Source organism: Portunus trituberculatus, chromosome 19 (genome assembly GCF_017591435.1).
Source record: "Portunus trituberculatus isolate SZX2019 chromosome 19, ASM1759143v1, whole genome shotgun sequence".
Classification (NCBI taxonomy): domain Eukaryota; kingdom Metazoa; phylum Arthropoda; class Malacostraca; order Decapoda; family Portunidae; genus Portunus; species Portunus trituberculatus.
Genome location: NC_059273.1, coordinates 4427501 through 4440000, shown reverse-complemented (window position 1 = coordinate 4440000; position 12500 = coordinate 4427501). Strand labels below are relative to the sequence as shown.

General features: G+C 39.8%; 1 protein-coding gene across 1 annotated transcript in view; it reads left to right on the top strand.

Moving 5' to 3' along the window:
- The first annotated feature begins 8786 nt into the window (after nucleotides 1-8786).
- LOC123506289 (cuticle protein 16.8-like) overlaps nucleotides 8787-12500 on the top strand; it is a 4760-nt gene continuing 1046 nt past the window's right edge. The window contains exons 1-2 of the mRNA XM_045258246.1: nucleotides 8787-8936; nucleotides 11252-11379. Coding sequence (XP_045114181.1) covers nucleotides 8925-8936; nucleotides 11252-11379 — 140 coding nt within the window. The 5' untranslated portion in view covers nucleotides 8787-8924. The remainder of the gene's footprint in view (nucleotides 8937-11251; nucleotides 11380-12500) is intronic.

Sequence of the window (12500 nt, the reverse complement as noted above, 5' to 3'; positions counted from 1 at the left end):
TTACACTGTCATATCTAGGTTACGAAAAATTTCCCCCCTTCTCCTTCTCCTAAGCCTCCCTCTCTCTCTCTCTCTCTCTCGCTGGACTCTACTTTAGTTTATCAAGCAAGAATGTCAAGGCTGCAAGAATGTTTACCCGGCCAGCTACTCACTTAGCATATTAGGGAGAATTACAGATAAATGATTGCACACCATAATGATAATACAGGTGAGTGATGTTTGAAGCAAGGCAGTCTGTCTCTCTACTTCGTCTGTCCAGGGGGTGAAAGTTTGTGGGTAGGGATTGTATTGTGCTGTCTTCAAAACTGGGAAAGGTTGTTTTTGTTATTGTTATTGGTGGTGGTGGTGGTGGTTGTGGTGGTGGTGTTATAAAATTAATATTATCTTGTTTGAAGAGGGAAAGTTTGCTGTTGTTGTTCTTGTTCTTGTGGAATGTTTATTATCTAGTTTGAAAAGGGAAAGTTTCATATTGTTTGTGTTGTTTGTTGTTGTTGTTGTTGTTGTTGTTGTTATGGTGGCGCTGGTGGTTGCGGTTGTATAGTACATTGTCAAGTACGAAAAAGGGAATACATAATGTTGTTTTAGTTGCTGTTGAATCTTTATGGTCTAGCTTGAAAAGGAAAGCTTCACGTTGTTGTTATTGTTGTTGTTGTTGTTGTTGTTATTATTATTGTTTTTGCCGTTGGTGGTGCCGTTGATATACTCCACAAAGGGCAAGGAGAGGCAAGTCACCGCCATGACAAACGCACACAGATAATATTCTCTAATAAATGAAGCAATATTTACATGACAGATAGGCCGGGAAGGGGGGAGTGGGTGAAGGAAAGCCACACACACACACACACACACACACACACACACACACACACACACACACACACACACACACACGACCACACCCTGACGCCAGACAAGCATAGTGACCTTTTCACGACCTTATATCACCCACGTCCCTTGACCACCAGACACACACACACACACACACACACACACACACACACACACACACACACACACACACACACACACACACACACACAAACACACACACACACACACACACACAGGAGAGAGAGAGAGAGAGAGAGGAGGGGGGGAGACAAATGACAGTACGAATGCGCTCCTGTGACCTCAAATCTACCCATAATCCACTGTGAGCAATAATCAAGGTCAGATAAGGTAAAGAGGAGGAGGAGGGGAGGAGAGAAAAAAGCCAGAGTTTAAGAGTGTTTGCTCCAAATGGTTGAATTCTCGGAGGCAAGATAAAAAGCTGTATAGTCATAAATAATAAGTGTGTCTGGTTACTTATATGCAAGTGGTATATGTAAGGCAGGAGGGCGAGGCGATAAGCAAGGGGAGGAGGGACCGTGTTGCTTGATAAGTCATGTGTAAGTAAACAAAGTAATAATAATAGAGTAATGATTGTTATGTTATAGGGATGCTGTGCTGATATTAAAAAAAAAAAATAAAACAGTATACTTTATAAAGCAATAGTAATGATGATAATAACATAAATAATAGTAATGTAAAGGTGAGAAAAAGGAAAGCAGTATACTTTATGAGGTAATAGTAATAATGATAGCAATAATGATAATGGTAATGTGAGGGAAGGAAATAATGGTAATGTAAAGATGCCTTGGTTGCCTAAAAGAAGCATAAGAAAAAATGAATAAAATAAATAAATAAACAAATAAATAGATAAAAATAAAAATGAGAGAATGAGAGAAACAAAAGTGCAAGAATAAAATCGTATAATTGATTTTCTCAGTAGATATGCATGAGTGTTATATAGAGGGTAGGATGCCATTCAGCCAGTGGTGGGTAATATGGAGGTTAGGAGTGTGTGGTATTCAGTGTGATATTATTCTGACACTTTCGTCATTCCGGATTTTTGTTCAGCATGTTTGTTACTGACAGGGAGCATTAGAAAGTGTTGCCCGCTGCTTCTTACTCCTGTTGACGAGTGTGTAAAGTAGTTCAAATAATTACTTTGTTACTATCCTATCTCTGTCAAAGGCAATGCAATGTTCACTTAATGTCAAACGATCACCAGCATTTCTCATCCTTTACTCATTGGTAATACAAGTCAATCAATGACTAAACACTGGTATCATCAATAAATTTCTGTCTTTCCAGCAATTTCAATAAGTGTGCACGCCCAATGATTAACAATTATTAATCTTCAGTATTGCAACTCTTACTTAACTGTGCAAATGTAAAAGAGAAATACAAGTTAAGGCAAGCTTGTCTTTCCTTACACTTTACACATTTGTCTTCATTTATATCATTAAACGTTTATTTTTTTCACAGCGACAGGGAGCAATTCACAACACTAAAATGAAAAGTTTGAAATCTTTTACATCAAGAAATAAGAAAAGGGAAAGAAAAGAATGGATTATTTAATGTGTGTGACCAGTTTGACACCCAGAGGCGGCTGAGGCACAATAAGCAATGCCACAGAGCGCTTTGTGATGAAGGAAACACACCAAATAGCAGTGAAAAGCTTAGTGTTCACCTGTCACTTCTTTACTGAGTGGCAATACAACGCTCACTCTGGATCTAAATATCAATATCTGTCTTTTTAATTACGTACTGTATCATCAAAAGGTTTCTGTGCTTTCATTAATATTTCAGATCTCAATTAAAATCCGAGCATCATTAGCATCCTTGCATCATTACTAATTCAAACCTCATACAATGTTTAATCATCACCAGTCTTCTTTCATCATCACTAATACAACTCTGACCACCCCCGACCATCATCCCTCCTCTCCTATCTCTAATAACCCTTTCAATACTGGGACTCATTTTTACCCTGAGATTTGTGTGCGATTAGATCATTTTATTTACATTAACAAGGGTCTATGGAGGTCAGAAGATTAATGGCCATAGTCTTCACTATTTTAATCACCCACATGAGTTTCCTAAGCTGTATAAAATCGCCAAACAGTAAGTGGCAATGCGTCATGGTACTGAAGGGGCTAATAACACTATATTTACACTAACCTAACCTAAAACTTGCTCCCATAATAACAATCAGGTATTCACATTTTCCCTCACCAAACCCTCACCCATCCCCCTCCATCCCTCCTCTCTTATCACCGACATTAATAACACTATCCATATTTACACAAAGCTAACCTAAAACTTCCACCCATAATAACAATCAGGTACTCACTTTTTTCCCTCACCAAACCCTCACCCATCCTTCCCCCATCCCTCCTCTCCTATCACCGACATTAATAACACTATCCATATTTACACAAAACTAACCTAAAACTTTCACCTACAATAACACTCCGGCACTCACTTTTTTCCTTCACCAAACGCCTCTCGACTCGGTTCTCACACCAAGCCCTAATCAATCCTCCCCCTTTCATTAATACAAATACCAACACCCATATTTACACAAATGAACCGTAAACTTTCACCTACAGTAACACCAAGTCACTCAGTTCTTTACCTTCTTTCCTCACCTAACAACCCCCAAGCTACACTTTACTCACTTTACTTACAACTTGAACTAGAAACTCAACTCCTTAGTTCTCCTCTCGCCTTGCCTCACCACCTTCCATTGTAGGCGAGGTAATGCGTCCCAGCACCCACTTTCCTCCTACTGAAGAATGCGGGAACAACAAGGGAAGCTGCAAGGAGTCAGTTAGCCTACATACATACACGTGGAAGTCCCTGTGCCAGAATTATATGAACTCAGTTACCTTAGATTCATATTATTTCGAGGATCAGTTGTGTAGTTTGCTAGAATCTCGCGAGTCATGAGTGAGTTTGTAATTATATGCTGTCTAGAGTGGAGTTTGTAGCTTTCTGTGCTGGGTGGAAAATTAAGAATATACAAAAATTCCTGACACTTGCTATTTTGTACGTTTTGATATGGAGGAAAGGAAAGAAAAGAGAAAAGGAGGGAGGGAGGGAAAGAAAGAAAGAAATAAAGAAAGAAAGAAAAAGAAAGAAAAAAAAGGATCAATCATTCATTCAACAACCCAAAACAACAAAAACAAACAAAACAAAGTATAAAGATAAACAATTCAAGACAACTTCTCCTTAACAAACAAAAAAAAGATAAAGAAAAAGAAAAACTAAACAGGAGAGAGAACAAGACGAAAAAAAAAAATAAAAAGAACACAAAAAAAACAAAACCAGACAATACCAGACGAGCCACAGACCAGCATAACATAACACAACACAGCGGAGAGATGCAGAACAAGCTCAGACGAACGGAGCGAGACAAATTGTGAACCCGTCTGTAGAATAGATACCTCGTGCAAGCAGGCCAAGGGAAGCACGTAGCTATAACACCACACCTGATGTAGCAAGTTCAGCGAGGCGGTAACCATGAAAACACAACCAGGGCAAGACAGCAGGAGGAGGAGGAGGAGGAGGAGGAGGAGGAGGAGGAGGAGGAGGAGGAGGAGGAGAAGGAGGAGGTGGTGAAGGCAATGATGCAATGAAGGACGCACAGTAAGTAGTGGTCATTTTAGAATATAAGAGAGTGGTACTTGTTTTAACCTGTTTTATGTTCTACAAGTGCTTGGTTAGGCGGCTCTAGTATACACAGGAGTAGGAGGTGAAGGTGGTGATGTAACGAAGGAGGAACAATAACTAGCGGGCAATGAGAGAGAATGTAAGGAGTGTCTGTTTTAACCTTTTCCTTCTTTTTTTATTCAGAATTGCTTGGTTTGGTGTCTCTGTAGCAGGAGTAGGAGGTGAAGGGAGTGATGTAACGAGGGACGAACAATAACTAGCGGTCACTTAGAGAAAATGGAAGGAGTGTCTGTTTTAACCTTTTTCCTTCTTTTTTATTTAGAATTGCTTGGTTTGGTGGCTCCAGCACACCCAGCAGGAGGAGGAGCAGGTGAAGACAGTGACGCAACGGAGGGCGCACAGTTGAGTAGCGGTTACTTAAGGAGAATATGAAGTAATGTTTGTTTTTTAGCTCAAGTGGGTCTGGTGTGGCCCTCAACTTTCTTTTCATGTAATAGGGATTGTAGCCAAGGGTAAAAAAAAAAATAGATAAATAAAATGAATAAATAGATAAATAAATAAATGGATAGATAAATAAGTAAACAGAATAAATAAAAATAGGCGTAAAATAAACAATATGAAAAAAAAATGATGCAGTTTTTTTTAAGATTGATTTTTCTATTTCCTTTTAAGTGTTTGGTTTCCTTCCCTTAAATGGCTCGATTGTTCTTGCCGAGTCTTTTTTTTCTTTTCTTTTCTGGAAAGGAGAAACTGGAAAAAAAAATTGTGAAAAAAATATAAAGTGGAATAATATTTGTCTTGTGTGTTTGTTTACTTCGTTTTTAGCATCACGTTTAATTTAAATTGTTGTTGTTGTTGTTGTTGTTGTTGTTGTTTAATGCGCATACTACCATAAAAGGTTCTGGCTAATGGACAAAGTGGGGAAAATGGAATAAAAATAAAGACAGGCTGCTTTTTATTCGTTTTCTCGAGAGCCAACACCTTGAGACAGCCAGAAATCAAGTCCAAATGTCTGTATGTCTCCCTGTCTATTCCTCATCCACTCCCAAACCCTCTCTCTCTCTCTCTCTCTGAAAAAAATAATAAATACATAAATAAATTAAAGAATAAATAAATAAATAAAATAGAAAAACTCCTACATAACAATAGCACAGTTTACATCAGCATAATTTACGCCACCGAGATACAGGTCAAGCACAGATCGCTAAATAAGTAGTACCTGGTTTTGGGGTAGCAGGCGGGCAGGGAGGGTCACTATTGCAAGAGTCGCCGATATGTTACTATATTCTTTCAAGAGGGAGGTATCGAGCCATTTGCTCCCCAACTTTGGCTGACGCTTTTACACTTTTTCGAGAGCCAGCACTCAAGAGGGCTTTTTCTTTTAATTTTTCTTTTTTTTTTTTGCCTTTGGTTGGCCCTCTTCCCTACGTAAAAAAAAAAAAAAAAAAAAAAAAAGTCACAATCTCACCAAGGCCGGGAGAACTACTAGTGATATTGAAGTTTTGATTACTTATGTCCGATTTTTCCCTGTTTAGATAAAAACAAAACCTGCATTCAAGTATTAGGTAAGATAAGTCACTAGTAAAAGGGGTGAATTACTAGGCAGAAGTCACTATCAGCAGTACAAGACAGGGGGAACCACTAGTTTAATTGCAGTTTTTGTTGTCACCGGCCGGTTCTTCTCCTCTTACATATACAAAAAACAAAAGTACCCTGCGTTCAAGTATTAGGTAGGATAGGTCACTAGTACAAGAGGTCAAGATTAAAGTACGTGTAAACGGTCACTAGTACTAAGAGATGCTAGTTAGACAGAGGTCATCAGTACATGGCTAAAGACAGTACAGGGCGGGGCGGGGCTGCTAGTCACTCGTGCGGCAGGTCACAGGAGTTGCTGCATCATGGGTGGGGGTGTCTCTCGCTCCCCTGCAGGTGTGGGACGCGGGTCTAGGTCACTGTGAGGTCGAGTAGGTCAAGAGAAGGTCACATTACTCACACAGGTGGCTCAATGTTACTCTTCTTCTTAAGTACTTGCTGTGTGTATGTGTGTATGTAATTCACTACGGTCATCTGCTGGTCACCCAGCCAGCCTTCCCCATTACGGAGCGAGCTCAGAGGTCATAGATTGATCTTCGGGTAGGACTGAAACCACAACACACTCCACACACCGGGAAAGCGAGGCCACATCCCCTCGAGTTACATCCAGTACCTACTTTCTGCTAGGTGAACAGGGGCTACACATTAAGAGGCTTGCCCGTTTGCCTCGCCGCGCCCGGGACACGAACCCGAGCCTTCTCGGTTGTGAGCCGAGTGTCCTAACCGCTACACTACGCGTTTTGTGTGTGTGTGTGTGTGTGTGTGTGTGTGTGTGTGTGTGTGTGTGTGTGTGTGTGTGTGTGTGTGTGTGTGTGTGTGTGTGTGGTGGCTGATTAAATTTACAGCTCTTTTTTTACTTCTTTTTACCACAAACACTAACTTTACGTAACCTAACCTATTGCTGCAAGACTGTTGATTCTGATGCCTGAATTTACAACTTTTTTTTTTATCATTTTCTTTATTCTTACATCTTGCGCACTGACTTAACGTAATCTAACCTAAACTTACATAAAATAAGTTCAACCGAGTCTATGCGTGGTCTGTCGGGATTGACTGATGGCACATGACTGAATAAAGAATCCTTCATATATTTTCCTTACAACACAGTCTAACCTAGTTTCCTAATCTTAATGTCACTTATCCTAACCTAACGTAATCTTAATCTAATTTGACGGATTATATACTAATTTCAATCTAACTTAACCTAATTTTATCTTAATTCAACTTAATGTAACGTACCATAATTTGGAAATAGCTTAATTTAACCCAACTTCACTTAACCTATCCTAGTTACAACCTAACCTAACCTAACCTAACCTAACCTAAGCTACATAAACAAGATAGCTGGAGATTACAATGGGTGCTGGAAGGAAGCAAGGAAGGAAAACTGGAGGGAAAACTGAAAAAGAAAAAAAGATCCACTTGAAGATAAAATGGTGTTGGAAAGAAGCAAGAAAAGAAAGAAAGAGAGAAAAAGGGAAACTAAAATATAAAGAAAGATCTACTTGAAGATAAAAACGCCCTTTATTATCAATCAAAAAAATAAAATAAAAATAAAAAGATACAAAACGAGGCGAAAAAAAAAAAAAAAATCCAGAAGAAACATTCCATCACTTTCTGGCGCCAGCACAGCAAACCACACACATTTATATACTTGTAACCCGCACACCTCCCTGTCACCACGAGCGAGGCGGCCACGTGAACAAATGAATGAGGAACACTAGGGACGAGAGCAAACTGTCTAGATGGTGAACTGGAAACAGCCACTAAACAGACTTCTCTCGGCTCTCCTGCTCATGTTTTCGTCTTGACAACGGCGCCTGAGTGGAATTCTTAACATTTTTTTTTTATTCCTGGGTGGTTTAGCGGATAAATAAAATAAAGAGATACATTTTGAGGCATTTTTGTGCTTATTGATTGAGATAGACTTGCTTCATTGGTCTAAATTTTCGTTCTTTCCACGATGAACTTAGAAGATGACTTAAATAAATGAAAAAAAAAGAGACAGATGGAAAACATAAACACATGAAAATTATACACACAGTAATGAAAAGATAAAAAAACAAATGAAAAAAAAACACAGATGAAAACTTATAAACACACAAACGAAAACTTTAGATGGACATAAAAAAAAAAAAAAACACACAGACAAGTGAAACTGATTGACTTAACACATTCATACAAAAATACATACAAGACTTATTTAGAACCACACCCCCAAAAAAAAAAAAATAAATAAATAAATAAATACACAGACCTCCTTTCTCTCGCCGCAAAGAATCTGAAAACAAGATTACAAAACCACACACGGAAAAGAAGAACACGAAGAAGGAGACGTAGAAGAAGAAGGAGGAGGAGGAGGAGGAGGAGGAGGAGGAGAATAAGATCAGGCCCGTCATTAAATAAAAATACACATATCCAGATCAAGTTCAACGTTCAACAACAACAATAATTGCAAGGGAAGAAGTTTCACAAGCCGCACCACGCTCTAATGCAGTGGGCCTATTGGGTGACGAGTAAGGGGACGGGCGTGGCAAGGCGAGGCGAGGCGGCGACGAAGGTGAGGTAACTAGGACGGAGGAGGGGAGGGGGCCGAGAGGAGGCAGGAGGAGTGACAGGGTGGCATACAGGGGCACCAGGACGAGGCAGGGACGGGGTGTTGTTGGTGCCCTGTCTTGTGGGTTTAGCGCCGCCAGGGCAAGACTCCACGACCTCGTTTGTGCAGTATAAAGGCGCCGTGGCAGCAGCTCGTAGTCACATCACTCGCAGCCCTCACTCAGGCCTCTACCAGCTCCTCACCTGCCCAAACCCACACCACCACCACCACCGCCATGAAGTGCACCGTGAGTCCTCCACACCACCTTCACCACCATCAGCATCACTAGTGGCACTCAAAAGCATCCCTATTGCCATCACCAGTGACTTCCTACATGCATCAACACCACCTACACCATCAGTGCCACTCAAAAGCACCACCATCACCAGTGCTAGTTATTGTTACCAGTGCCATACAACACCACCATTATCAACATTAGGATTAAGAATGCCATCACTCTATCAACAGTGCCATCTACTCCACCATCACCACCAGTGCCAGTTACTATGTGTCATTCAACACCATCAGCGCCAACTAACACAATTACCACTACCGATGATAAAAATGCTTCACTGTCATCACCAGTGCACTTATCAACACCAATGCCAAGAACACCATCATTATCACCAAGAAAGCCAAGAACATCATAATCAACACCAGTAGCACCAAGAACACCATCATTACCACACCGATCCCAACACCATCATCATCAACAGTGCCAAAAATGTCGCTATCACTATCAATGGCACCCAAAATCACCATCACTATCAGTAGCACTAAGACAAACATCACCATCATTATCACCATTATCCATCAATTGACAACGAGAGGAAGAAGAGAGAAGAGAAAGATTAAGAAAGGGTCCGTCGTGGTACAGTGGAACCATGCGTGCTTTGGGGTCCGAGGGGTCTCCAAGCGCACGGGTTCGAATCCTGTCCACGGTCCGAGTGTAGGTTGGGCTTCCTCACTCGGGGCAACGGTTTCCTAGCGTGTGGGCTTTCAGATAGAAGGTACCACAAAAAGTATCCCCTTTAGCCCATAAACTCCCGTGAAAAGCACATGGTATAGAAAAAAAAAAAGATATTTATTCAAGGAGAGAGAGAGAGAGAGAGAATAATGAAAAATTAAACCAAAGAAGGAATTGAATGTTTTTTTTCTCTCAGCTAAGAAAAATAATAGAACGAAAATATGAGGCAAAAAAAAAAAAAAAAGGAAGGGAAAAAAACGAGCATATCTTCCCTACTAATATTACGATTTCAAGGGCACAACAGAAAACGGGATGAGATAACAAGAAAGAAAGTGGGTCGCCGACACTGCATAATAATTACGATGAAGTTCACTGAGACAACAATTTCTTTTTTCTTCTTATTTTCGTTTTGTTCAGTTCGAGACTCGCGGCTTTCACTTCTAATGAATGGTGTCTTTAGATGGAACGTGTTGTTGTTACTTAATATTCATGGTTTACTTACAATTCACGGTTTTTACAGATCTTTATGGCTGTTGTCTATAATTCACGGTTTTCTAATCTTAATTAATGGTCTTTACTTGAGTTGGTGCTTTCCGCTTATAAGTCACGGTTTCTTCACAATCAATGGTTTTCGCTTAAATAAAAAAAAAAAGTCCTTCACTCAAAATTAATAGTTAGTTAATTGTAGCATTTTTACTTCAAACTCACGGCTTTCACTTAAAAAAAAATCACACTTTGTTGCTTAAAATTCCAATGATTCACTTAAAATTTCACGCGTTTCACTTAATTAAAAAAAAAACTTACGCTTTCTTACTTAAAACTATCATGGCTCACTTAAAAATTCATGCGTTTTACTTAAAAGAAATAACTTTTTCTAACTTAAAATTCACACGATTCATCGAAGATTTCACGCGTTTCACTTTACTTAAAAATCACGCTTTCTTACTTAAAACTAACTTCTTTGCACAATATTGATCTTAACGTTTCTCCTCCGCCGTCGGGGGCGTGGCTGGCTCATGAAGAAGAGTTGTGGGCGCGGCGGGGCGGTCAGAGGTCAAGAGGTCAAAGGGTCAAGGGGTCAAAGGGTTAGGGTCGGATGATCTCACGTGATTTCATAGTGATAGCGATGATGATGATGATGATGATGATGATGATGATGATGATGATGATGATGATCTTTCTTTTATATTACCTGATTCTTCTTTATTTTCTTCTTCATCCTCTTCTTTCTCTTCTTTCATCTACATTCATCTCTGTTCCTTTGCTCCTTCCTTCACTCATTCCTCCTCTTTCAATTTCCTCTTATTATTCATCCTTCTAAAACTCCTCCTCTTTTAACTCCATTTCCTTTTCCAACTCCTCATGTCAATCCTAAACATCATCCTTCTCTTAGTCTTTCTCTTTCAATTCCTTTCATCCTTCATTCCTCCTCCTCCGTCAGTCATAATTCTCCTTTATCTCTTCCTCCATTCACCCTTCTATCATTTCCCTTCGATTTCTCTTCCTCACACTCCTCCTTCACTTCACCCACTCACTCCTCATCCCTCGTTCACTTCACCTCATCCACTCACCCCTCATTCCTTCTCCTCCCGCAGGCTATCCTCCTCCTGGCCCTCGCTGCCGTCGCCTTCGCCCGCCCTGACTCCATCTTCGACTTCTCCGACGAGGACATGCACCTTGACATGGACATTGATGACTCCAACACCTACACTGGCTCCTACAGGTGAGTCTTCGGTATGAGTGGCTACCTGTCTCTTTGTCCCTCTCAATTAGTGTGATTTTTACCTTTCTTTCTTTCTTCCCTGTCTAAACTTGTCTGTATATTTTTTTTATTCTCTTTATCCTTTATAGTTAGACTGCTTTCCTCTTTTTGTGTCTTCAGTAACTTCTTTCTCTTTATATCCACTTAACTACTCTGCTTTCTTCTTCTATATATTAAGTAATTTTCTTCTTCTTCCCATCTCGTTAACAATTAGCTTCCTCTCCCCCTCAGTGTCTTAAATGACTTCCCCTTTTCATTTTTTATTCCCTTAATAATTATCAATCTCTTCCTTTCCGTTCCTTAAGTAACTCTCTTTCTTTTTCCTTCCCTTTAATAAATAGTCTCCTCTTCCTCTCAGTGTCTTAAATAATCTTCCACTTTTCTGTTCCCTTCTTAATAATTAGTCTCTCCCACTCCCTCCCTTAAATAATTTCTTCTTTCCCCATCCCCTTTATCTTCATGACTAGTCCCATCTATTCCTTAATAATGTTTGTTCTTCTTTCTCCCTTTCATTAACTCAGCCATTCATTTGATTCCTTTTTATTCCCTAACTCATAAATATTATCTTCATACTTTAACTCATTTCTCTTATTTATTTCTTACTAAATTCCCCATCACTTCCCATCTCAAGCCTTCACTCACTCCGCTTCTCCCACCTAATTAACTTGACATCCCAAGAAAACATTACTTCTCATTTTCGTAAAAGAACTCCCGATGTTTTCTTTCCTATATATCTTGTAACTAGTTTTCAGCTGAACCTTCAAATTTTTTCACTCCAACTTTGGCGCAACACTTAATTCAAACTCTTACTTCAATTTTCACCGTTTCCTCCTTTACCTCAACCATTAACTAATCATCAAATCAACTTTCCTTTTTTTTCCCTCAAGTCAAGACTCACCCCAATCATTTCCTCCTCTTCCCACCGGCTTCACTTCCCTTAAAATTCGTCTACCCTTCCTTCCTTACCATTTTCTCCCCATCCTATTAAAAAAACTACACTGCTGTCCTCTATTCATTCCTAAGCTAACATAACTTATCCATCCCCTAATCCCAACCTAGCTAGCCTCTAACCTAACCTAACC